This window comes from Rhipicephalus sanguineus, chromosome 9, assembly GCF_013339695.2.
Source record: "Rhipicephalus sanguineus isolate Rsan-2018 chromosome 9, BIME_Rsan_1.4, whole genome shotgun sequence".
Classification (NCBI taxonomy): Eukaryota; Metazoa; Arthropoda; class Arachnida; order Ixodida; family Ixodidae; genus Rhipicephalus; species Rhipicephalus sanguineus.
Genome location: NC_051184.2, coordinates 37,597,272 through 37,621,703, shown reverse-complemented (window position 1 = coordinate 37,621,703; position 24,432 = coordinate 37,597,272). Strand labels below are relative to the sequence as shown.

The following is a 24,432-nucleotide window of genomic DNA, read 5'->3' as shown; positions in this document are numbered from 1 at the left end:
TTTCCTCCGATTAAAAGCTGAGAATCATCAATCCAAAGGAGCGCGCTTTCATCAGTGCCAGCAATTTAGTAAATTATCTTAGCAGAACGTCTTGAAGAACCACGCTCTTTCCTTGAGCTTCTTCTTCCTGCTGGTGGTGCTTAGGCGTCTAGGTGTTTCTCGATACTAGCAAAGTGCTAAGTAAACAGTTTTTATTGTTCTTCTTTAAACTTACATATGAAATAAAAAAGAAGGTAGGCTGCGTTAGAGCTGGCTATTCAATCAACGTGATATTAGGATTGAAGAAACACACAATAAATAAGGAAAAGTAGAACAAATAAAAGAATGAGAAAAGATAGACATAATCAGAAACGTTATGTGCATATGCGATATCTGACGTGCAAAAAATGGACAGTCTCACAGCCGAGTCCAATACATACAGGGTGGTCACATAGTTACCGCGGATACAGTCGGTACAGATAGTTTTCTATTCACTTAGATATAGCAGGATTATGAGTTATGTTAATTAACAACACAATGCAGTTCTTCGAAGGCAACATCAGGGGTACTTGGTCGCCATTATCGTCAAAAACATGCGCAGTCATCACCAAGCGCATTAAAGATAACGTGAAAGGTGGAAATAAGTGGAGGTGTGCAGCGGAATTGGCGCCCCTCATGCTCCTCCACCCCCTCCCGTGTGTACACCTATGACTTTAGTTATACCGTGTCGTAAAAAATAGTGTCAGACAACCAAGGTGCAATAGATGCGGGCAAAGTGGACAGGCCCTGTACTGTTCCACCCCCGAAAGTGTTTTTCAAGGAAGCATGAAAACGTCTACCGATAGTATATACGGTTTTGGCTCTAGCCGTTTCGTGATTGCTTCAGACTGTTTGTCAATTATCTTGGTGGTTGCAAAATATTGGGAAACTACAAAAGAAGAAAGGAAATAAAAGTTCGCTTAAAGTTTGTTACTACGGATGGTGCTTATAATTACGACAAAACAGGCGAAAGACCGGGTAAGAACAAGGGAAAGACGGCGAGATCAACCTGACGCGAGTACTACCTTGTTTGCTATCCTACACGGGGCTGTTGTACGCTTTTATAGACAATCTATGGGCTTTATTTATGCACATCTAGACCGGGACCGGGCAACTCTCCTACTTTCAGCGTGCAGGAATAGATCTAGCCATTTAGTACAATGGTCATTTGATACCCTGGCCATAGCGTAAGACGCAGTCCCAGCTCTCGTCCGGGGGGTAGACCACGCGGCTACTTGCATGGCTTCATCCGAATGCAGGGGTAGCGGAGTCTCACCGATGTCCGCAGTGTACTCCCTTGCATCTGTCTCGGCGTTTTCACAAATGCAAGACGGATATGGGAGCTGTTGAGAGAGGTAGGAAGTTAGATGCATAGTGTTGCCTTCTTGAGAGGAGGTGAGGTTACTCTCAGACAATGATCCCCACCTCTACTGAAGCTTTCTTGGTATCTTGGAACTTAAAGTCGGGAAGCGTGTGCATGGTTCTTGCATCGTTTACACATGCTAAACTGCGCACTACACATTTCCGGAAAACGACGCAGGCAATGAGAGGACATGCCTAAGGTTTGCGGTCAGGGGAAGGAAGTCACGTCTTCGTCCACCGGTACACGCCTCCCCTCACCCCCCTCGCCCCACATGAGTGACGCCTCTACAGGGAGAACTATGGCGCCACAAAGTGCCCCGAGTAGAGCAGCCACTTCTGAGTCACCCGACCTTTCTTTTGCTCTCAGCTGGCTTGCTGATTAAACCCGTGCACTGATATACCCCCGTATTCGAGGCTTTTCCTCACCGCAGCTCTCTTTCTCACGTGGCGTAAGATAAAGGCGGAGGCAGGCAGGGCGCCCGGCGCCACGTAGCAAACGATCCGCATAAAAACGCGTCCATCACTCGCATGCTAGGCAAGTCAGTGTGGTTTCGTCGTTGTCTAGCTCGGAGATGGTCGCAGAGGTATTGACAGAACTCGTTCGGCTCGTTCTTCACGCACTGCTTGTCCTTCTCGTGCTCCTATTTGCTGCCGCGCTGGTCGACACCACGGCTGTCTATAACTTGTGTCGGCGTTTGTTCGGCGCGCCCGACGCTGTCGGCCGCCGCGTTCGAGGAAATTCCGTCTATACCGAGTGCGCTGAGGCCACGATACCGCGCTCGGAGACTCTCAGCGACAGTACCTCGTCATGGCCCCTACACCGTCTCAGGAATTATGCGAAACAAGCAGAGGGAGCGACAAGACCCGGGAATTCCAGCGATGGCATCTCGAAGCGATCCTCTCCGTGTCCGCCGAATACGGGAGTACCACAGACGTCAGCAGGGCGCAGCGCAAAACGCTCTGAGGAATCCGAAAGAAAGGAGAAAGATACAGATGAGGCCTCGCCGCTTTCATCAACGGAGTCAGACCACGAGAGGCATCGAATGCCCGGTCTGCGGATGCACCAGCCCCTGGAGCCATGTCGCTTGCCGGCATCAAACGTGCGACAGCCACTGGGATCGAAAACGATACAGCTGTGCCGCGTGCATCGCCTCCAACGTCACCGACAGCTGTGGCTTCTCGAGTGGAAGACGCTCCACCGCCGCTTAAATATCTCGCCTATGCGTCGCCTCACGTCGCCGAGACGGCGCCGATGTTGCCTGCGATGGCGATGTCACCATCACGGTGCGAAAGTGCGGTCACACTCCCGGAAGCGAGTGTCAGGAACGCATGCAGGACAACCTACCTGCCGCCGACGCCGCCGGACGCTCCGGACAGGGACGCAACGTCCAGAAAGGATACAAGGAGCGGGGACTGCAGAACGCCCGAATGCGCTACCTGCGGAAAGGTTTTCAAGGCAACGCATTCCGATGATCCTGAGCGGTGCAAATCTTGTCAACGAGACAGTCGCCCCGAGAAAGAAACGCCAGCGGTGTCCAAAGCTTCGAAGCCGAAGCGCACGCCGAACTGCGGTCGTTGCGGAAAGTTCTACGAGGTGTTGCCATTCGGAGACCCAAGCATATGCGAGTCTTGCCAGTCAAGTGGCAGGAAACAATCAGTTTTGTGCGGCAGCCCGGAACTACCAAAGCGCACGCCGAACTGCGGTAGCTGTGGAAAGTTTTACAAAGTTGTGCCATTCGGAGACCCAAGCGTGTGCGAGTCTTGCCAGTCAAATAGCATGAAACAATCAGTTTTGTTCGGCAGCCCGGAACTACCAAAGCGCATGTCGAACTGCGGTCGCTGTGGGAAGCTTTACGAAGTTGGGCAGTTCGAAGACCCAGGCATCTGTGTGTTTTGCCAGATCGGCGGAGTGAAGCAGGAAACTCCAGTTTGCTTCGGCAGTCCGGAACCACGAATGCGCACGCCGAACTGCGGTAGCTGTGGAAAGTTTTACAAAGTTGTGCCATTCGGAGACCCTAGCTTGTGCGAGTCTTGCCAGTCAAATAGCATGAAACAATCAGTTTTGTTCGGCAGCCCGGAACTACCAAAGCGCATGTCGAACTGCGGTCGCTGTGGGAAGTTTTACGAAGTTTGGCAATTCGGAGACCCAGGCATCTGTACGTTTTGCCAGATCGGTGGCGTGAAGCAAGAAACTCCAATTTGCTTCGGCAGCCCAGAACCAAGAAAGCGCACGCCGAACTGCGGTCGCTGCGGGAAGTTCTACAAGGTTGTGCCATTCGGAGACCCAAGCATTTGTGAGTCTTGCCAGTCAAGTGGCAGGAAAGAATCGTCAGTCTTGTTCGGCAGCAGGGGCGTAGCCAGAAATTTTTTTCGGGGGGGGGGGGGGGGGTTCAACCATACTTTATGTATGTTCGTGCGTGCGTTTGTATGTGTGCGTGCCTATATACGCCAGCAAAACTGAAAAATTTCGGGGGGGGTTTGAACCCCCCCAACCCCCCCCTTGGCTACGCCCCTGTTCGGCAGCCCGGAACCAAGAAAGCGCACGCCGAACTGCGGCCGTTGCGGAAAGTTTTACAAGGTTGTGCCATTAGGAGACCCAAGCGTCTGTGGGTCTTGCCAGATCGGTGGCGTGAAACAAGAAACTCAGCAGAGTCCAGTTACAAGTACACCGAGGCGAAAGACCCCCAACTGTGGCCGGTGTGGCAAGTTCTACAAGGTAGTACCTGGAGGCAATCCTAGTTTCTGTGCGAAATGTCAATAAGTAGGACTTTGGGCAATGTTAAATAATCAAGCGAGGTTTAATACGCTTGTTATAACAAACTACGGAAACTCGAGTAAAAATGATCATGCCATTTTCGTACATGTGGCCACGAAGACGAAAACACATATCAAGGGCCGGTTATTAATTAGGGGAAGGTGCGGAGGAGCAGCCGCGATCCGTCGTAATCTGCGCGTATAGGATGTGTGCACTGTCTCCCACACGTCGTTATACGTATCGGCCTTTACAATGGACGCTGTGCTCCAGCTGAAAGAGGAGCGAAGGAAGGAAGGAACAGGAGAGAAAGGAAAGGCAGGGAAATTAACCAGAAATCAGAAAAACTGGTGTGCTACCCTACACTGGGGAAAGGGAAGAACGCAAACTATTCGCAGTGATGTAGAGACCTGTACATTTCATGACTGGTTGAGTATGAAATGAATCAGCCTAGAGCCAACATCTCAACGTGATATGCTGTCTAAGAGGTGCTCTTGTCAGAAGGTTGGCACGGGTTGATTCATTAGTTGGCACCTCGTTGGCGAGACTCTTCTAACCAACTACCTTGCTTTTAAATGCGAAGCATTTCTTAGCGAACTTCTGCGACTTTGAGCGTATCTATCTATCTATCTATCTATCTATCTATCTATCTATCTATCTATCTATCTATCTATCTATCTATCTATCTATCTATCTATCTATCTATCTATCATATCTATCTATCTAGTCTATCTATCTATCTATCTATCTTCTAGTCGATACCTATCTATCTATCTATCCTATCTATATATCTATCTATAGTCTAGCTATCTATATATCATCTATCTAGCCGCCTACGACTTTTGTGCTCTCCTGGTCGCTTGGTTAAGCGAATGTACACCAAAATTGATATGGCCAAACATCACTGTATGACGAACATAAGTGACAAGCCATAACATGAAAATCATGACACGCATGGCATGTACAACATGATTTACATGCCACGCTCATGGTGCGCTGGCGGCCGTTTCGCTAGCTTGATATACACCAAAACAGGTATCTTGCGACGTGACTGTGCGACGAACAAATGAAACGAGTTAACATAAAATCATGACACGCATGTTCATGTACAGCATGACTTACGTGCCACGCTCATGGTGCGCTGGCAGCCGTTTCGCTAGCTTGATCTACCCCGAAATTGGTATTGCGTGACGTGACTGTGTGACGAACATAAATAACACACGAGTTAACATGAAAATCATGACACGCATGTCATGTACAGCATGACTTACGTGCTACGCTCATGGGGCGCTGGCGGCCGTTTCGCTAGCTTGATCTACCCCTAAATTGGTATTGCGTGACGTGACCGTCTGACGAACATAAATAACACACGAGTTAACATGAAAATCATGACACGCATGTCATGTACAGCATGACTTACGTGTCACGCTCATGGGGCGCTGGCGGCCGTTTCGCTAGCTTGATCTATCCTGAAATTGGTATCTTGCGACGTGACTGTGTGACGAACATAAATGACACGAGTTAACTAAAAATCATGACACGCATGTCATGTACAGCATGACTTACGTGCCACGCTCATGGTGCGCTGGCGGCCGTTTCGCTAGCTTGATCTACCCCAAAATTGGTATTGCGCGACGTGACTGTGTGACGAACATAAAAACACGAGTTAACATAAAATTCATGACACGCATGTCATGTACAGCATGGCTTACGTGCCACGCTCATGGTGCACTGGCGGCCGTTTCGCTAGCTTGATATACACCGAAACTGGTATCTTGCGACGTGACTGTGTGACAAACGTAAATAACATGAGTTAACATGAAAGTCATGACACGCATGTCATGTACAGCATGACTTGCGTGCCACGCTCGTGGTGCGCTGGCGGCCGTTTCGCTAGCTTGATCTACCCCGAAGTTGGTACTGCGCGACGTTACTGTGTGACGAACATAAATAATAGGAGTTAACATGAAAACCATGACACCCATTTTCCTCAATGACATACAAGAGATTTATTCCGCTCTTAAAGATGCTGGCTGCTTCGCATTACATCGATTCCCACAATGCGTGGGATCTGCCGGTTTTTTATTTAACTAAAACTGCAGTTCAGCGCACTGGGGTGAGATGTCGATATGATCCGGGTGACAAAACTGCGTGACAAGAGGTATCTATATACATCTGCGGCAATTTCACAAACGGCGTTGCCATGAGAAGCTGTCGGAGCCGGCAACGGTTGTCGTGCGATGACGTCGGGCAGCTGTCCCCAGTCAGTGTCCCATAGCTCACTGACAACACCGCTCTGTCGGTGGAAATTCCATCGAACGTTGTGTGTCACGATGCAAGTTGAGTGAACTTGTAAAGTACGCCAGTCTCTCTCGTCGCGTCGACGGGGACGCGATGACCACCCTGGCTCTCGTGCAAGGGTTGGAGTTCGAAAGGGGACACTTTGAAGCAAGGGTCAACGACTGTGATTTGAGCAGCCTCCTGCAAAACAAAAGCAAGCAAAGCGTTAATGAAAACCAGCAGATAATGATGCCACGGAAGGTATAGGGAACGTTAATTGTACTGTTTTAAGCGTATTGTAATAATTATTATTACAATTCAAAAATTATTACAATAGACCTAAAAGAGTACAATTAAAGTTCCCTGTACCTTCCTTGGCATCATTATCAGCGGGTTTTCATTAAGGTTGTGTCAAACAAAGAAGCGAGCCCTCGAAAATTTATTTCATTCAAAAGTAGAAAGTGTAATAAACCGTCAAAACCTTATTGTGAGCGAGTTAGCCTTGTTAACACTACTCATGCAAGTCATTCTTGAAGGCACATATGCCGAACGGACGCTCATGACACAAGAGAGGTGTTGACGTACAGGCATTGCTTAAAGCCCACCCACCACAGTAATACAGATGCGTGTTGGGCTAGTTGGTGCGAATTCACTTCAGACAGTTATAAATAACGCAAAAAAAGGACAAAGGACAAGGTGAAGGCCGCGTCTTGTCTGTTTTCTTCACCTTGCGTTGTTCTTCCTTGCGTTTATTTATGTCTGACGTTCAATTCGCACCCACCACAACACTGTTCGATCACCCACCGAAGTGGACTGTGTGTGCGTGTGTGTGTGTTTTGTTTTTGTGATAGCATTTGCACATACTTGTGTATCTCACTGTATGCCTTGTATATGGAGGTTTGTGTTTTCCTCAAGCGAACTGTTTCGCTTTTCGCCAAAGCTTGGCCACATCTACAGGATGTAAATAACTAAACTCCGATTTCATTTGATCATCGGGCAAGACAATATAATGTTGGTGGAGGAGCCTGTTTCCCTGAGCACCCCTCCCCTCCCCCCCCCCTCTCCCCTCCTTCTGGCGTAATTCAATGTCGACGGAGAGGTGGCGTATGCCCTTTAAACTTTTCTGAAGCAAGCATGACGAAACAAAAAGTTTTTCGGTGTATATCATGCGATGCTCAGCGAAATCAACGCACCTCTGTGAACATTCCTCCGAATTTTAGCAGATTCGAGGTGAGAGCCAGTTGGTGATGGAGCATACTTGGTGAAAATTAAGCGCAATAGACGAGACAAAAGAAGGAGCACACAGGACGAAGCACTTCGTCCTGTGTGTTCCTTCTTTTCTCCTGTCCACTGCGCTTAATTTTCACCAAGTAGGCTCCTCCGAATTGGTAGCATAGTACCTGGCAGAAGAACTGCCACAAGGATATAAAGCTTCAGAAATGTCGAACGGGTATATCTTACAATAATAGCAAAAAAAAGTGAGTCCAGGCGAATGGTTAAGGCAACGGGCAGGTGTTTTGCTGAGCCAATGTTCCAGCATACAATGGAAAGACGAGTCTTTCTTGCTGTTCCTACAAAGGCACAAAACGGTGCGAGATCCGTTGCCCACAACGTCCGGCGTGGGCCAAAAAGAATACTGCGCATTGTCGCGGTAGTGTAACACGTCCCTCAAGAATCTTGGAACAAAATGCCGTGCTATGCCCACATCGGAATAGTGTGAACATTCAGTACCCCTGAGAACCTTTGTTGGTAGCATATGTACAAGAGGAAGCTCAAGCGCTGAACCACCTGGAAACGTTGTTGCATACCTTTTCCAAATGTTGAAGCAGGCCGATCCGCTGCCAGAACTTCAACGTTGCTGGTGTCGATAATCTTGCGGCATTTTTTAGGCTGTCATCTGGTCCAGCTGAACGAGGAAAAAAAAAAAAAACTGACTGAAGACGGTATGCGGCGGGTAAACCAGTGTGTAGTTGCAGTTCTTGCATAAATTGTAAGAACGCATAACATTTGATATACATTTGTCCTGATATTTGTTTGCACTCGCGCAGCACGGAATGCTGCATGTGGAATATTTATTTAATGACGAAGGCATGTTCTGTCTACTATCCTCATCATTTTAATCTGAGCGCTGAGTCGATTATATGCGGCCTCAAACGACGCAACAATTCAGATATTTTTTTTGCCTTCATGCGAAAGCTTTGCTGTGGTATACTCGGCTACTGCTCTGACGTCGCATTCGAGATCTAGGAGGAGCGTTGTATTGCGCGCTTACTTTTCAGTTGACATTCTTTAACCTTCGACGCGTGGTTTTTCACTCGATCTTGTGCATACGCAACAACGAAGAAAATTGAATGTTGCATTATTGTCTTTCTGAAAAATGTACGCTACATTAAGAAAGCTGGGCTAGTTGGCTTTGATGCATTTTCTGTGACGTATAATTAGTGCAGCGCGTGAAATTCCACCCCGTGAAGTTCCAAAGGCCTGTGAAATTCCACTATTCAGTTCGACTAAAACATGCGTGCACAAAAATCAGCTATAGTGAATGAGCCATGTGAAAATGAAGTTTCAAGTTACTTTTAACTTAACCTTGGCGGAAGGTCACACGCGCGGTATTGGAGTCTCAAAGATGGCGCCAAGCAGGGGTGCCCTCCCGCATATTGTCATATATTGTCGAATTTAGAAGTGGCGGCATTTTAAGCGCATCAGGGAGCCTGTAGTGACCCCGCGACCAATCGGAGCTGACAATATGGCCAAACAGACGTCATGGCTTAATTTGACAGCATCTAATACTTTGTTAACCCTCTCAGACGCTACGTATATAATTGTGTACACCACTTGTTTTCGCTGGTTGTATCGACTAGGGGCTACGAAAGGGCAGGATACATTGAGCTTTGGGTAAATTGAACCTTCTGCATAATAAATTTGTCTTCATTTAACTTCATTTTGCAGCGTACTGTTGCATATGAGCACTTTGTTTAAGGCACTACCATGTTCGACGAGTCTTTTGACGTACCGCTTTCCGCGAGCCACGTCAAAAGTATAATTTTTCTTTGCTCGAAATGTATATAACTGAAAACGGCTTTGCACTCTATTTCTAGCCTTAGATTTTATTCTATTAATGCAAGTACAGAGCCTGAATGACTTAAGAGTAAATGGATATTTAATTACAATTTAATAAGAAGTAATTACTATAACATGCATAAGTTAACGTATTATGACATTATCTTTGTTGCAATAGAATATCGATTGCCTTGAAATAATGTTATATCGACTTGACGCATTCATAGACAGTTCTTCATAGGTCGCGTCTGAAAGGGTTACGGATGGTGCGCCTTCAGCACAAGCGCTAAGTCTTGAGCCACTTCCGACCTGTCTCCGAGAAAATTTGCTACATTATAAATGCCAGTACAATGCTTTGGCATTGGTCAGTAATAATCAGTGTCACGTTATCCAGTTCCACATGGATGAGTGTTTAACGTGTTATGGTTGAATATATCGCGTTGCAGTAGGTCTCGACGTATCCGCTCTGCAGCTGGTGCCACTCGCGCTCTCTCTTAATCGTTCAAACGCCTGCGTTTGTATACGTAAGCCTCCCCGATCGCAAATATATATGTAATGTTTCCTCAACTGCATGTGCATTTTCTACTCGTAGCTTTATTGATGTCACAGCGTGCTTTTATCAGACATGAACATAGGTGCGTTGACAGACCGAAGTTATTCTGCGCACGAAGATAGAGAAGAGAGAGAGGCGCCCGATTGGTAGCGTATTGTTTTTATCTTGAAGGCGAAGACCCGGACATTGGTACGAATGCGAGTCGCAAGGAGCAACTCTTTATCGAGCGGCCCTGCGGCGCAGACGACCACGAAACACTCAAGTGTAGCGGCAGCAGCGTGCCAGTCGTAGGTGATTGAATTCTTATCTACGGGTCAAACACGTCAGCTATTTATACTACGTGACCGCTTGCGCTACATTCCAGCATAGTCGCTAATACTCGCTTAGAACGTTTCGGTGTGTAGACAGGGGGGTGAAACTTCGCGGTTTTTCTGTCCCGTGAACGCAGCGATCCTAATGTTTGGGGGCTGTACTACCCACGAGCATAAATGAACGTTGTTGTTTCATTTTATATTTATTACCAGGTTACTTATTAACTCCCGAGTTTTTAATACTCAAGTGAACCTAAAAGTTGCAGTTCGAGGTTGCGAAAATACGAGCGCCACCCGGAGTGGAAAACGGGAACTGCGCCGTCCTATCTCTCACGGCGAAAAAGGGGCGTTTCTTGTCGCGCGCCTATGTATGCTATGGCCTGCGGTGTCCCAAAGGCCGCTTTTACCACCGTAAAGCTTGTTTAAGCGAAACTGGCGAAACCTTTGCAAGGTTCAGCGAAACAGACGCATCAATGGATTCGCGCCGTTATCACAAATCGTGCTGTGCTGAGTGGTGTCGAAATTGTTCAGGCCACACCGGCATAAATTCTTCGGATCCCGGCGGACGAAAGGTACGACCTGCATGATGCTCGTTTTGTTTTTCTACGCTTGCACGGCATATCAGGATGCGGTTGCAGCAGTAGCTGTGTAATTTAATTGAGCATACACGTGCATGATTTATTTATTACATTCTGATTGTCTGCTCTGCGGCTTGAATTATACTGTATGCTTGAATTTACTGTATGAATGGTACGTTTAGGCAATAAAAGATTCCAACGAACTCTCCTCTTTATTCTTGTCTAATTTATGTGTACACGTAAACAAAAACAAAGTCTTACTTAGAATAAGTGGTGCAAAAACAGGTGGATGGGCAAACCTTCATCAATCAGAGCGCAATGATTGCCGTTTTATCATGTGGCGGGTTGCGCAACAGGAAGAAGGTCGTGCGCTCGCCATCTGAATACCTTCCACTCGCTCAATTTCGCTTGCTGGTGCATCCCAATTGAACTTGGCGCTAAATCGCCCCCCCCCCCCCCGCCACTCGGATCCTCAGTCCTCATCAAGATGGCGTCCCCCAGTGCGGGTCTGCAATGCGCCGCCATGTTTTAGTACCGCCCCCAAACACCAGGCGTTAGTCCGGCGCTGCGAGCGAATATCGCGTTCCATGGATGGTATAGGAAGTTTCACTCCCCTGGTGTAGACGCCACTACAGTACTCGCATCTCTTACGCAATCTGGTAAGATAAGTACCCTTTCGCAACAGAATATTAGCGACATAATTAAGAGGAAGTTCCGGTACGGGAAGGTGCGTAATGCGCGGATCAATAACGTTAATAATACTAATTGCTGGGCCCTTACGTCCCAAAACCACGGTATGATTATGAGAGACGCCATAGTAGAGGGCTCTGGAAAATTCGACCGCCTGGGGTTCCTTAACGTGCACCTAAGTCTAAGCACACGGGCCTCTAGCATTTCGTCTAAATCGAAATGCAGCCGCCGCGGCCGGGACTCGATCCCGCGACCTGCGGGACAGCAGACACGCACTATAACCACTAGACCACCGCGGCGGGTCGGAGCGATAACTTTGTACCAGCGTTAGGCAGTGAGAATGTGTTGGCTTCGGTATAGTTAAAAGGTTGAAAGCTGGAGTACCGATCAACAGACTGAACACCAGTCCGAGCAGCACGGTCGCACAGGCTGACAGCAGGCAGCACCAGTACGGTGAAAGGCGGTACAGAAGGAACACCTGCGATCTGTGTACATGGTAATGTCATATGTAAACTTCGTACACGTGAGCTTGCTTGAAGATAACAAAAACCAGCGCAGAAAACATTAAAAAAAAAGAAGTGTTTTTTTTTTTTTTGCCAAGCACGGTTTGGTTCGCTAGCGAGTGAGCAGTTACTGAAATTTGTAAAATATAAAAAAAAACAATGCGGGAAGCTTCAACTAAGTCGCGCAAAGCTTAGCACAGCGAAGCACGGGTCTGTCCCTGCTCGCAGGGCAACCTATTTCTCTCTGTTTTTTCTGTCTTTTTTTACCCGTTTATTTCTATTTCTTCAATTTCTTTCTCTCTCTCTCTCTGTTTATCCCTATAATTATTTCTCTTTCTCTTTCTTTCCTATTTTTGGCTCACTCTCTCTTTCTCTCTATTTATCGCTTGCTTCCTCTTTCTTTCTATCTTTTTTTCCTCTCTATACTACTTTCTTTCTCTTTATTTGATTCTCTCTCTCTTTCATTCTCTTTCTGCATTTCTTTCTCTCTATTTCTCTCTTTCTCATACTTTGTATGCTATGCTTTACTCTCTCCCCTCCTCATTTCCCTCCTCCTCACCATCACTTTCCTCTTCTACCCCCTTGCTATACGATACTATACAAGGCTATGCTATACTCTGTCAGCGTGCCCGGATAGCCGAGTGGTCAGGACGCTCGCCTTCGGATCGTGGGTACGACGGTTCGAATCCCAGGAATATTTTTCTTTCTTCGCCCTCCTCCTCATTCTCACATCTCTCCTTAGCTTTGTGCTTTCCCCTCGCTATACGCCGGAGACAAATGTTCTGGGATGTGTTCTGGGAGCAAAGCAGAAGAAGAGGACGAAGAGATCGCGTGCCGGTACATGACGATGATAATTTTAGGTCACGACACAACGTTACGCCGATCTAGAACAGCCTCGCTGCTAAAAAAAAACCTCGTAGCAACTCTTGTCATCAAAAGGCGCGTACAACCTTTCGCGAAACGGATTTCAGCGCTTTTCAATCACTCTAGGAGGGCATAATCAAAGATAAGCACGTTGAATGCGATGTGCTATTTATATATGACGTTTCACATACAACAAACGACACATACATACGTGCCGAACGTACACGGTATTGTCCTCAACCTGCCTACAAAACACCATACTGCAACCGTAAAGGTGTCCTCGAGTTGAACCGTTGTATAAAACAGTACTTGCATAAAAAAAAAACGACTTTGAAAATAGCAAGAGAACATAGACTCGCATGAATCAGACGTCTTGTATAACATCGGGCACGCTTTGGAATTTATTTATTTATTTATTTATTTATTAAAGATACTTTCAAGGCCCGAAGGCACTACAGAAAGGAGTGGGGAAAACATTTACAAGTGCAGTTAACAAAAAAAAAGAAAAAAAAGAAAAAGAAAGAAGTTACAGGGCATCTTGTACGGCGAGCTTGAAATCTTTTTCGTCCGTTATGCAGGCGATGGAGGCGGGAAGGCGGTTCCAGGCGGCGCTTGTCCTAGGAACAAACGAGTCATTGCACAGTCTGGTGCGACAGGATGGTAGGCCCACCTTATAGCGATGATCAGTCCTCGGTGATATGAAACGAGGTGGATGAAATAGGGTAATAATAATATGATAATATGATAATATATATGATAATAATAATAATAAATATGATAATAATAATAGTAATAATATTAATAATAATATCTGGAGTTTAACGTCCCCAAACTACTATATGATTATGAGAGACGCCGTAGTGGAGGGCTCCGAAAATTTCGACCACCTGGGGTTCTTTAACGTGCACCTAAATGTAACTACACGGGCCGCAAACATTTCCGCCTACATTGAAAATGCAGCCGCCGCGGCCGGGATTCGACCCCGCGACCTTCGGGTCAGCAGCCGAACGCCATAACCACTAGACCACCGTGGCGGGGGTAGTAGTAGTAGTAATAAGATTAATAATAATAATAATAATAATAATAATAATAATAATAATAATAATAATAATAATAATAATAATAATAATAATAATAATAATAGCAATAACAATAAACACGGAAGCCAGAGATGCTCATTCTAGTATTGGAAGTTATTTCCAACGAATAGTCAAGACGTCTCACGCTTCGAAGTTTCTGCTTGACGAATCTGTCTCATGGACAGTAGAGTTCAACGGGCACTGTTCCACGCTGTATGACATCCTACGCGGTTCTATCCTAGATAAGAACCTGCCAGTGGTCTGCCATGTCTGAATGAGGAAGACAGCGAGGGCTGCCGTAGCCGTGCCCTGAAAGATAAGCGACAATCAAACATCAGGGCCTGTGCTAGCGTGTTAACGTCAGTGCGACAACTAGTGCATCGTATTCGCTCGTGTCTCAATAGAGTGGTTTAGCAGTGCCGGTTTACCGTATGGCAAGAACGGTAATGCCGCGCCGTACTTTTTTTTTAAACGTTTTACACCGGTGTCAAACGGTCACTTTTGATCGCGATCGGGCCTGATCCGGATCGAATTTCTTGATCATGATTGGCTTCTTTACGCAAGCTGCAAATGGGAGTCAATCATTGTTGAGGCTTATGATCAGGATCGGGCTTAACCGCGATCAGCAGTGCACCGTGTCACACCGGTATTAGCCGCACGACTTGCTCATAACCTACGGTCGCATAACGAGATGATCGAAGCGGCTAATAGGGGTCTTGCGCAATTAGAAAGCTACGTGCAGACTACGCTGGTGCGGTATTACCATACTCAAAGCTCGTTCATGCCTGCGACTAGCACCAGTTGAGCAGCCAAGTTAGTTGCAAATACTCGCAAATGACCGCTTTGGTTGCAAAGGGAATCAGTGTCTCACTGCTCGATTTTAGATGCGGAGCAGCTTTTGCGCTGGGCTGTGCCGCTGTGCCCACCTAGCATAGCCATCTGAGCGCGCGCTCGCGCCAAGGAGGTCTTCTTCCTCTTGTTCTTCGAGCGCCTTGATAATGATACGTGCAGAACACTTTAGGGGCCCGGGCTGCCGTATGCTGTCCTAGCTTGGCGTAACGCAGACAAAACCATGTGTGCTGGCACGCGCTAGCGCGTTTGGGCCTATGTAAGGGGCCGGGTAAGACGCTGTGGCCTCTCCCCGTTACACTCTCTCAGCAATCATGTGATGGCGTCGGCGAACGAGATTCTGCAGACGCGCGATGAACCTTATCCTAGTCAGAACGAGCTGGCACGTGCTAGCGCGTTCGGGCCTATGTAAGGGGCTGGGTAAGACGCTGTGGCCTCTCCCCCTTACACTCTCTGCAATCACGTGATGGCGTCGGGGAACGAGATTCTGCAGACGCGCGATGAATCCGCGTGGCGTGCTCCAACAAGAGTTCGGGACGAGTAAGAGCAATAGCAACTACAGTGAATTCACGGTGTGCTCCACTTGCAAGCACGCGTTAACATCGGGCAAGGTGCCCGTGATGAACGGAACTTTAAGTCGACCCATGTGCTGCTTCGCATCCGCACATGGTTCCCTTTAGTGGGAGATGGTGTAAGTTTTTTTTCAGTTGCGCAACTGTAGTCACAAACCTCTGAACCAGTCAGATGCGCAGCAACAGGACGTCAGCTTGCTTTGTGGGTCAATAGCAATGCAAGCAGACGTGAATTCTGTGTGGCGACGGATATAAGTCGTACGCAGGTGTGAACATCGGTCGTCTTTAGTCGCTTTTTGGTCGCTCGACCGGCGCTAGTCGCAGGTGTGAACGAGCCTTTAGCGAACGGTGAACCGGCGCTGCTAGAACACCCTAACCTGACGTGCGGCTCTCAGTAGCTCAGATGCTGCGCGTCACTGTGGGAGCGATTATGGCGGCGCCTCGCGGTGCATGTGTGAACTACTCGCTGTGCCACCTAAATAGTGCCTGTTTTCAGTAAGTATGCAGAGATACTCTTCAGATGTGCTCCTTGGAACACAAGTCATTATGGTTGCGTTATTAGCGAGCGACACATCATAACGGATGACTGTCATTATAGCTCGTTTGCACCTGACAAGAGTTCAAGCCTTAATTCTTAAGTCATGAAAGCCTTGACTGCCAGCGGCCCGACGATGTGAGTGCCTCCGTGCGGCATACTTGCCCTTTTTGCGTAGAATTGTGCGTCATTTCATGTTTCTATAGCGCGTTCCTTAGTATGTTTCCCCTGTGCGCTTGCGCCACTTGGACTCTATTATTCGTGGTACGTGAACCGTTTCTTGACATTTTCTGAACGCTTTTTTTCTTGTTGTTTCATTCGCAGTATCACATTCCCTTTAAAATTACCTTACATTGTTTGTGTAGTGCACATGTGTACACGCTCGTGTGCAATATACATTATATTGTGTAATCCATCCATCCAATCTATCTAATCTGCGCTTGTAGCGTGACACTACGCGAAAAAGTGCGGCCGACACCATATATGGGAGGTCTTGGAGGCGTCGACCTCCGGTCACACTCTAATCGCGCCACAACCATAAGGTGTTAAGGAAAGAAAAAAGCTGGTGACGGTATAAGGTGCAAGGCTTACCCTTGCGTTTGCCCATGGGAACATGAAGGCGAGTATCATGATTCCGGCGAAGGGGCCCGACGCCGATGAGTAGAGTGATATGCAGAACTGCACGCAGGGCGGGCACGATTAACAATGGCGAAGTTCAGATTACACGTTCACTCGACTTTCAAGTGAAGCACTTCACGGACGCCCCAAAATAAGCGCAAAGAATTCTTCCTTTATCGCTGCAGAAAGCAGCTTGCCTTTCTGGAAGCTTATGGTTTTTCGATTGCACTGAATATCATCGTGAACGGTATATGCTTTATTCACTTGTTTTCCGTTCCATCGTGTAATATCTTAATTTAAAGTAGGTGTCAGAATTTTCGTGTTCGGCATGTGGGGAACGACTGAATGTGTTGGAGACCGTGAGTGCGACATCCTTTGTGTCTGCACCCGGCGCTTCAAGCGCTTCATGTGAGATGTGGGCTTCACAGCGTTGGTATCGTCATTACGTCTCCACCTCGCGTGTTGCTATTGGGAAAAAACCTACGCGCAGGTGTGTGCTTTGCGCTACGGAACGTGTTACTGGTGCACTTTGTTGCATATGGCGTGCACAGCAAGAGACTGGAACGCACTACCCACAGATGCTATGCTCAAATCCAACCCGCAAGCCTTCAAGTTGTTCATCGAATCATTGTCACTACATAACAGCCCATCCCTCATGTAAAACCCCAAGCTGGGGTATTTGAGATATAAATAAATAAATAAATAAATAAATAAATAAATAAATAAATAAATAAATAAATAAAATAAATAAATATTGATACTCACCCTAGCAGCAGATCCGGCGTAAGGAACCGCGAGTCCAAAAAGGGTCATCACCGTGCCGCTGGTCACAGCTGTAAGTGCACATTTCGTACGTGAAATCGTACAAGTATGGCTCGCATTCTCCGCGATACACTGGCACACGCGTGAGTACACCCTAATTTTTAAGCGAAGCTTGTCATAACTCACAGATTTCGGTGGCGGCGTCGTACGCAAAAAAAAAGAAATGACGGTGCCAGCGAGCGTACAGAATTGCGGCCCTCGAAGATGTGCCGGTCACAGGTGTATTCGTATGCGCAGTTTTCCAATAGTTCAATGCTCTCTTGGTCGTGGGCTAGCCGGCGATCAACTATTTCTGATATGGTATAGTCCGATCTTTTATCGAAGTTACTTGTCATCTCACGTTGCCACATTTCATTGTTGCCTGGATACGAACGCATGGCCGTCGTTGTTGCCTGTAGCAACTTAAGTGTTGCGCCGGTAAGCACGTGGGTGAAGGTCCAATTTCTGGCATGGAGGAAGGAAACAGTTAGGAGGGAGTATAGCGCAGTGCGATAGAAAGAAAGAAAGAAAGAAAGAAAGAAAGAAAGAAAGAAAGAAAGAAAGAAAGAAAGAAAGAAAGAAAGAAAGAAAGAAAGAAAGAAAGAAAGAAAGAAGGTAGTACGTCAGGCACACACACGCCAATCTTCGCTTGCCCCCATTTTTCCGTTAGGGCAAGGGCTCCTGCATTTTTTTTTCCTTAATAATTTAAGAGGCTTCGATGTTTACCGTGAGGTAAATCAGACGTGAACTTACCGAGGCCAGCTACAACGAATGGAGTCGTTTTTTCAGAGACGCGTACTTTCGGTGACACAATGTCTACGTACAGCACGGCTGCCTGGGAGTTGACAATGGACGACATCGTGCTGAAAAGCGCAGAGAACGATCGCTATATAGTCAACGTGAATTGTAATTGAAAAAAAAAAAAAGAGTTGCTGTCTTCTACGGGACGAAGATCGTGATAAATTTTCGGCACGTCACGTTGAAAACTGCACTTTCTGTACCTGTCGAGCTTCGCATAATAGAGCATGCGTAGCGTTCTTTTCGAACACCCTACATTGGAACATCCAACGTTGCGTACACAGCGCAAGCTGCTTACATACATACATACATACATACATACATACATACATACATACATACATACATACATACATACATACATACATACATACATACATACATACATACATACATACATACATACATACATACATACATACATACATAGCCTATCTTGACTCCACCGATGGAGACACAGAAATATCGTTCTCATTTGATAATGCTAGAATAAAACAGTGATTTGGGCCACTTCGTTTATCGCTGAAAACATTTGACGAGTATCGCAAAGAACGAGGACAGTGAAGGCACAAGGACCGTATCGTGTTCGCCCGTCCTGTCTTCTGGCAGGATACGGCGCGCACGCAAACACAGACACAGAGCCTGTGTTGTTTGTGTGCGCACCAGATCCCGTCAAAATGAACAAGTACCAACTATAGCCCAATTAGTCGGGCTACTGTCTTCTGGCTTCAATGTCTTCATTACTTGCGCTACTCGTCAATGCTTTGCTAATGCCCTCTTCGCTTCCTGTTCATAATTGAAGTGACAGGAACGCTGAGTTAAGCTGAAAGCACTGGTGTCACTAACGTCATATCAGGTGGGGAGTAATCGAGTTGTTTCATCACACGGATAGGTAAACGAAAGTAAAAACAGGAAAGCGTCTGCGCGGTGGCGTTTTCTGCTGAATAAAAAAAAACAACAACAGATAAAAACGTTGCAGAGGATGCGCTAAGCATGTTCTTTTGAGATAACAACACGAAAGTGTTTCTTTTAGATAGGTTGTTGTTACGGAGCGATGCTGGAAAGTGGCGTTGCCGCGTTATGAAGGAATGGAGGTGACTCTCAAGGGCTCGTTTTTCTTTGTTAGACACAATATTAATAAGAAGTAACTACGTGACGCCAACAGGCAGGAAAAAGTGTTCCACACTCGCTGCCATGGCTGCGATTGGCGCTGACTAACACTCCTAGGTTTAAATGCACACATATATATATACCCCATAAAGTGGACGGGAGGATGACTGCCGCCGTAGCTCAGTGGTAGAGCATCGGACGCGTTATTCGAAGGTTGCGGGTTAGGTCCATGCCAGCGGCATGTCATCTTTTCGTCCACTTTACTTTCTTCACATTTATATTCTAAATACTACAGATAACACCCCCTATACTTTCCTTGGCGTTATTGTCTGTTAGTTCTTATTAATGTTGCCGACTTAGGTTATCAAGAATTTGGTACATCACTTCATTTTGTTTCCTTAAAAACCCCACAATGGGATGTTACGTAAGGTGTGGGTCAACAGCATTGTCGAGGCTGTATGCATCGCTAATCTCGCGAATAGCGACGTGGTACGGCCGCCTGAGTGTTTCGCCACAGCCAGTATGCATGCTGCTGCGGCACTGCCTTCGCAGAAGTTGAAGGCCAACTGATACGACGGACGATAAGGGCGCGCTCTCTTCCAGTCGGGACTTCCCCCTTTTTCGGCGGGGATTCCCCTCTACTACAAGTGTAGGTGTGTGCGAATAGCGAAATTTAGAACCGAATCAAATACGAATCGAATAGGGGTCATACCGAATCAAATGCGAATACCAATCGAATACTATTCGAATAGTAAAGCAACCATTTTCAAGACAGGCCAAAAATTCTACAAATTTCTGTTTCAAACAAATCATCATCATCAGCCTGTCTACGCCCACTGCAGGGCAAAGGCCTCTCCCATGTTCCGCCAATCAACTCGGTCCTGTGCTTTCTGCTGCCACGTTATACCTGCAAACAAATATTCAAAAACTAAAAAAGTAGCATTATTGTTACATTTAACCGACAAAAGATGACACAATTATGCAAACTGAGGTAAGCTCGTATACACTAGCGACGAGAGCCTTCGAGGTGTTTTTTAACTGTAGGATGAATATAGCAGTTACTTCAGTATTCTAGGCGGCACTTTCACCAGCTTTTAACACCAAGACCTAAAAGCCAAATGATATTTTATGAATGAACATTATGAATCTCATGATTATGACAGTGGATTGAGGACTGCATTCTTTAAAGGAACTCTTTTTTGTGCGCAAAACGTTTGAGGAAAAAACTGGAGATAGGACAGAGCGCACTGTGCGCTCTGTCCTATCTCCAGTTTTTTCCTCAAACGTTTTGCGCACAGAAAAGGGTTCCTTTAAAGAATGCAGTACCAACCAGCCCAAGCAGCTACCCGGATTGAGGACACATTCGCTTCTGCATAACTAGAGTTTAAAGCAAGAAGTCCTTCACCCCGTGATGAGTAAAGCTTCGATAGTCCCGCAAAAGCTTGAACTGTATGCATCTTGGTAGTTCACTAATTAAAGCAAGAAAAATGATCCTTCGCTCTTCAAACGGGTCGTTCCTTTGGGTTTTTCTCGTCGGTGCTAATTATTCGAAAAGTATTCGAAAAATATTCTGTAGTTCGAATATGCGCTATTCAATTCGAGTACCGAATCGATTAGAACGCTATTCGATTCGTTATTCGAAATGTTCGAATATAAACGCGATAGCATTAAAGAGCTCGTTTCGCAGAAAATCCGGTGTCAGTGTCGGTGTCGTTGGTTGCGAGCGAAAAATCGTCTTGTCCGTGATCGAAAAATCAAGAAGATGCAAATAAAATAAATAATAAAGAACTTTGGTTCGAGTGAGAATCGAACCCAGACCGTGTGCGTGGCGAGCAGGTGTTCTACCACAGAGCCACGCTATTGCGTTTCTTGTTTCTTTTATTACATGGCATTTATTAGAAATGCTCTTAATGCATATACATAACGTATAAAATATTCAAAGCCACCTCTGTAAGCGCGCAATAAGCGTTACACAGAAATTTCTTCTCATTTATATCACAATTGTTACAATTAACATGCCCTATACTTTCCTTGGTTTGTTTGTCTGTCAGTTCTCATTAATGTTCTGTCTAGCGAAGAAAAAGAAGCCCGTAAAATTCCCCTTATTTCGTAAGTTCACAGTAGCGACACTATACAGAGCGGAAAGAAAACAGCGCAAAAGACGGAGCACGAGAGAAAAGCAACCACAAACAGCAGCGCTGTTTTCTTTCCACTATGTCGTACCAACACGTCTAAGCATCCACTTTAGCTATATAGAGCGCTCAGGAATCGCATTGGGAGAGAGCGATCGCTTTTCATGACGCGCGTGACGTAGCTTCTCTCCCCCTTGCGTAGCTTCCAGCGCGCTCGTCGGGACGAAATAAGAGAGAAAGCGCTTGAAGGGTGCGACAGACACCCGTAACTCCGCTCACTCTTGGCGGATTGGAGAAATTCTTGCGCCAATCAACTCTTGAAGCAATAAACTATGATAGTGAGGTCATTCGATGATTACTTGATAAACTGGTTCAGGACCCCTTTAACGCGCGTGTTTGTTTCAACCCTGAGAGGTGTTAAGCGCGTTACGTGTGACTCGTTCAACTACCTTATCGACGCGCTCACCACTCCAGCCAGGAACAAGCCTCGCACACCGGCGACCGCACTTGCGCTTTTGTTGATGTAGTAGGGCACGATCTGGAATGAAGGAGTGAAGCACGGTTAGTGTATTACGATCAATACGGGGGTGTCATTACTTCTTGGTGTTCAGAGAGGTCACGAAAAGGTCACAAACGCATTGGGGTCCGCGACGCCCACGACCCGGACCATTGCAAACTGTGGCTATATAGCCACTGGCTGTAAAATGAGTTGGGCAAGATTGATGATAATGGTGATACTACTACTACTGCTACTACTACTACTACTACTACTGCTACTACTACTGCTACTACTACTACTACTAATAATAATAGGGCATAGTATCCTGTCTATAAATAAAGCCGTACGAATAAAAGGTTGCGAATGAAACAGTTCGCTATGATTACATCCGCACACGGGAACAGACCAGCGCTCGTGATACGTTTATAAAACTATGACAGCATTGGTGCGCGGAAAGAGTGAAAAAGAATCCTACGAAATAATGTCGCATGGGCGTTTAGCTCAAGGCATCCTGGAGTAAGGGCGCCTCTCCTTAGCCGACTTGTAAATAAATATGTTCATTCCCTCTCAGAACGCAAGCACGAAGATGAGGCAAGTGCACACATTTTACATCTCATTCCTGCGACACAGTGAAGCCACCGTATACCGTAAGGTAATTTTTTGTAGGAAACTGTAATTGCATAAGTTGAAAGCACTCCATAAATTTTTTTCTATTCATTATTGAGCTTTCATATGTAGATTCGCTACTCGGAGCTGGCCGCTTACAACCTAGGTTAGATTCCGGAAATTAACGAAGCAGTCGCGGCAACGCATTATCTGGCGTTTGCATACGTTTCGGTGGAGCTTTTGAGTCACTTTATTCTTTGGAAATATTGGGTGCGTTCCATTACGAGCCGTAAGTAGTAAATTAGACAGCTTCGCAAAGATAGCATCGGAAACGAATACGATGCAGGCTACCTTGCTATGATGGGTATCGTTGCGCATGCAGTCGGAAGAACACAGGAAAAAAAAATTATGTGGTCGAAAATAGCGCTAAGCATCAAGAGGCTTTATTCATTTGGTCGCTGCATATGTACGCATTGTTCAAACGTGATAAAATAATGGAAAGAAGGGGGTTCGGAAGCAGGAGCCACATTGTCCAAACAAGGTGGCGACTCAGTGGAATGCTTGGCTTTCACTGTTATGTGGTCGTCTGCCCGGAACTTTCAGGTTTTCTTATGCTTAATGTAAGGTTATAACGTAAGGTTAAGATTTTCATAGACTCGAAAACGAAAGAAGGTAAAGAGACGTGTCATCCAGACGCGTTGTATTACCAGGACGACTCGGACTCGATGCTGCTTTTTTAAGGGAGTGTCTATTTGAACGTCGAGAGCTAGGCGTCACGTGACCTGCGCAGCAATGTCACGTATAATGTCATAACCCCGCCCCACGATTTGAATGAAAGGCAAGGGTCCGTTTGTAGTTGTATAAGTATCGCTATATTGTCAGTGTCAATGGTTTGCTTGTGTCACTGAGGTTCCTGTAACACACGCCGCGCCACTCCGCGGTTCCCTCTATCTTTCCAGCTTCAACACTGTCAGAGCAAGGGTCGACAGTGACGTGCCGCTCTGCTAATGACGTCATAAGTGATGTTTATGCTAAGTTCACGTGACTTCCAGCTGTTAAGGTGCAAATGGGCTGTCCTGTCTATTAAGCTGTCAACGTAGACTGTTCTACGACACTGACAAGCATTGGAACACACCCGCTGCCAACCTGACATCAACAGGGTGTACCTGATCGTATCGAGATATGGATCCGGAAAGATACGGGTCACAGCCCCGGAACCAAAAGACGATTGCTAGGGCTGTGAAGCCACCGAGAGCGTAGAAGAGGGCGAGTAGGCCAGCACCGATGAACGTTACCCTGTAAGAGAGAGATAACAATGTTTTAACAGAGAAATATATCGTTATAAAAATCAACAAGGATATCGGAGAGAAAAAATAAATGCACAGCGTTGTATATTCGATATTTTATACATTTTGAGCAACGGCCGAAGTATAAGGGTTCCCTGGAGTCTCTTTGGCAAAAGTGAAGAGAAGGTACAGGTTTGTCTACAATTCATGAGGCAAAAGTAAGCAAGTCAGACCTACACTTATGGTCACCTGAAGAAGTTGTGTATGAGGAATCGTTGAAAGAGAACTTGAAAATTTGTCGCCGGTTTTGGTTTTGTTCGGTTACTGCATATTTCTCGTCTCGTTCTCTCTCTCTTTATATAACAGATTGTTATAGTAACAGAGGTTCTTTATAGTAACAGATGTGTCTATAGCAACAGAGGTGCCTGTAGCAACAAAGGTGTCTGTATTAATAGAGATTGTCCTGAATGTAAAAGTTTGGATACGCGGCCAGGCCTTCTTATTGAATGACTGGAAATTGAGCTGCTGGTAACTATTACGTGTGCTCGCACAGCAGCTAACCATATTTCTCTCTCG

The 24,432-nt window shown here is 46.2% G+C and overlaps 1 protein-coding gene across 1 annotated transcript in view; it reads right to left on the bottom strand.

The window, feature by feature from the left end:
* Positions 1-6,218: 6,218 nt before the first annotated feature.
* LOC119405003 (sodium-coupled monocarboxylate transporter 2-like) overlaps positions 6,219-24,432 on the bottom strand; it is a 40,814-nt gene continuing 22,600 nt past the window's right edge. The window contains exons 7-15 of the mRNA XM_037671751.2: positions 23,737-23,866; positions 21,915-22,003; positions 18,179-18,288; positions 17,390-17,457; positions 16,598-16,684; positions 14,196-14,359; positions 11,989-12,089; positions 8,221-8,318; positions 6,219-6,613 (exon numbers count right to left, since the gene is read on the bottom strand). Coding sequence (XP_037527679.2) covers positions 6,461-6,613; positions 8,221-8,318; positions 11,989-12,089; positions 14,196-14,359; positions 16,598-16,684; positions 17,390-17,457; positions 18,179-18,288; positions 21,915-22,003; positions 23,737-23,866 — 1,000 coding nt within the window. The 3' untranslated portion in view covers positions 6,219-6,460. The remainder of the gene's footprint in view (positions 6,614-8,220; positions 8,319-11,988; positions 12,090-14,195; positions 14,360-16,597; positions 16,685-17,389; positions 17,458-18,178; positions 18,289-21,914; positions 22,004-23,736; positions 23,867-24,432) is intronic.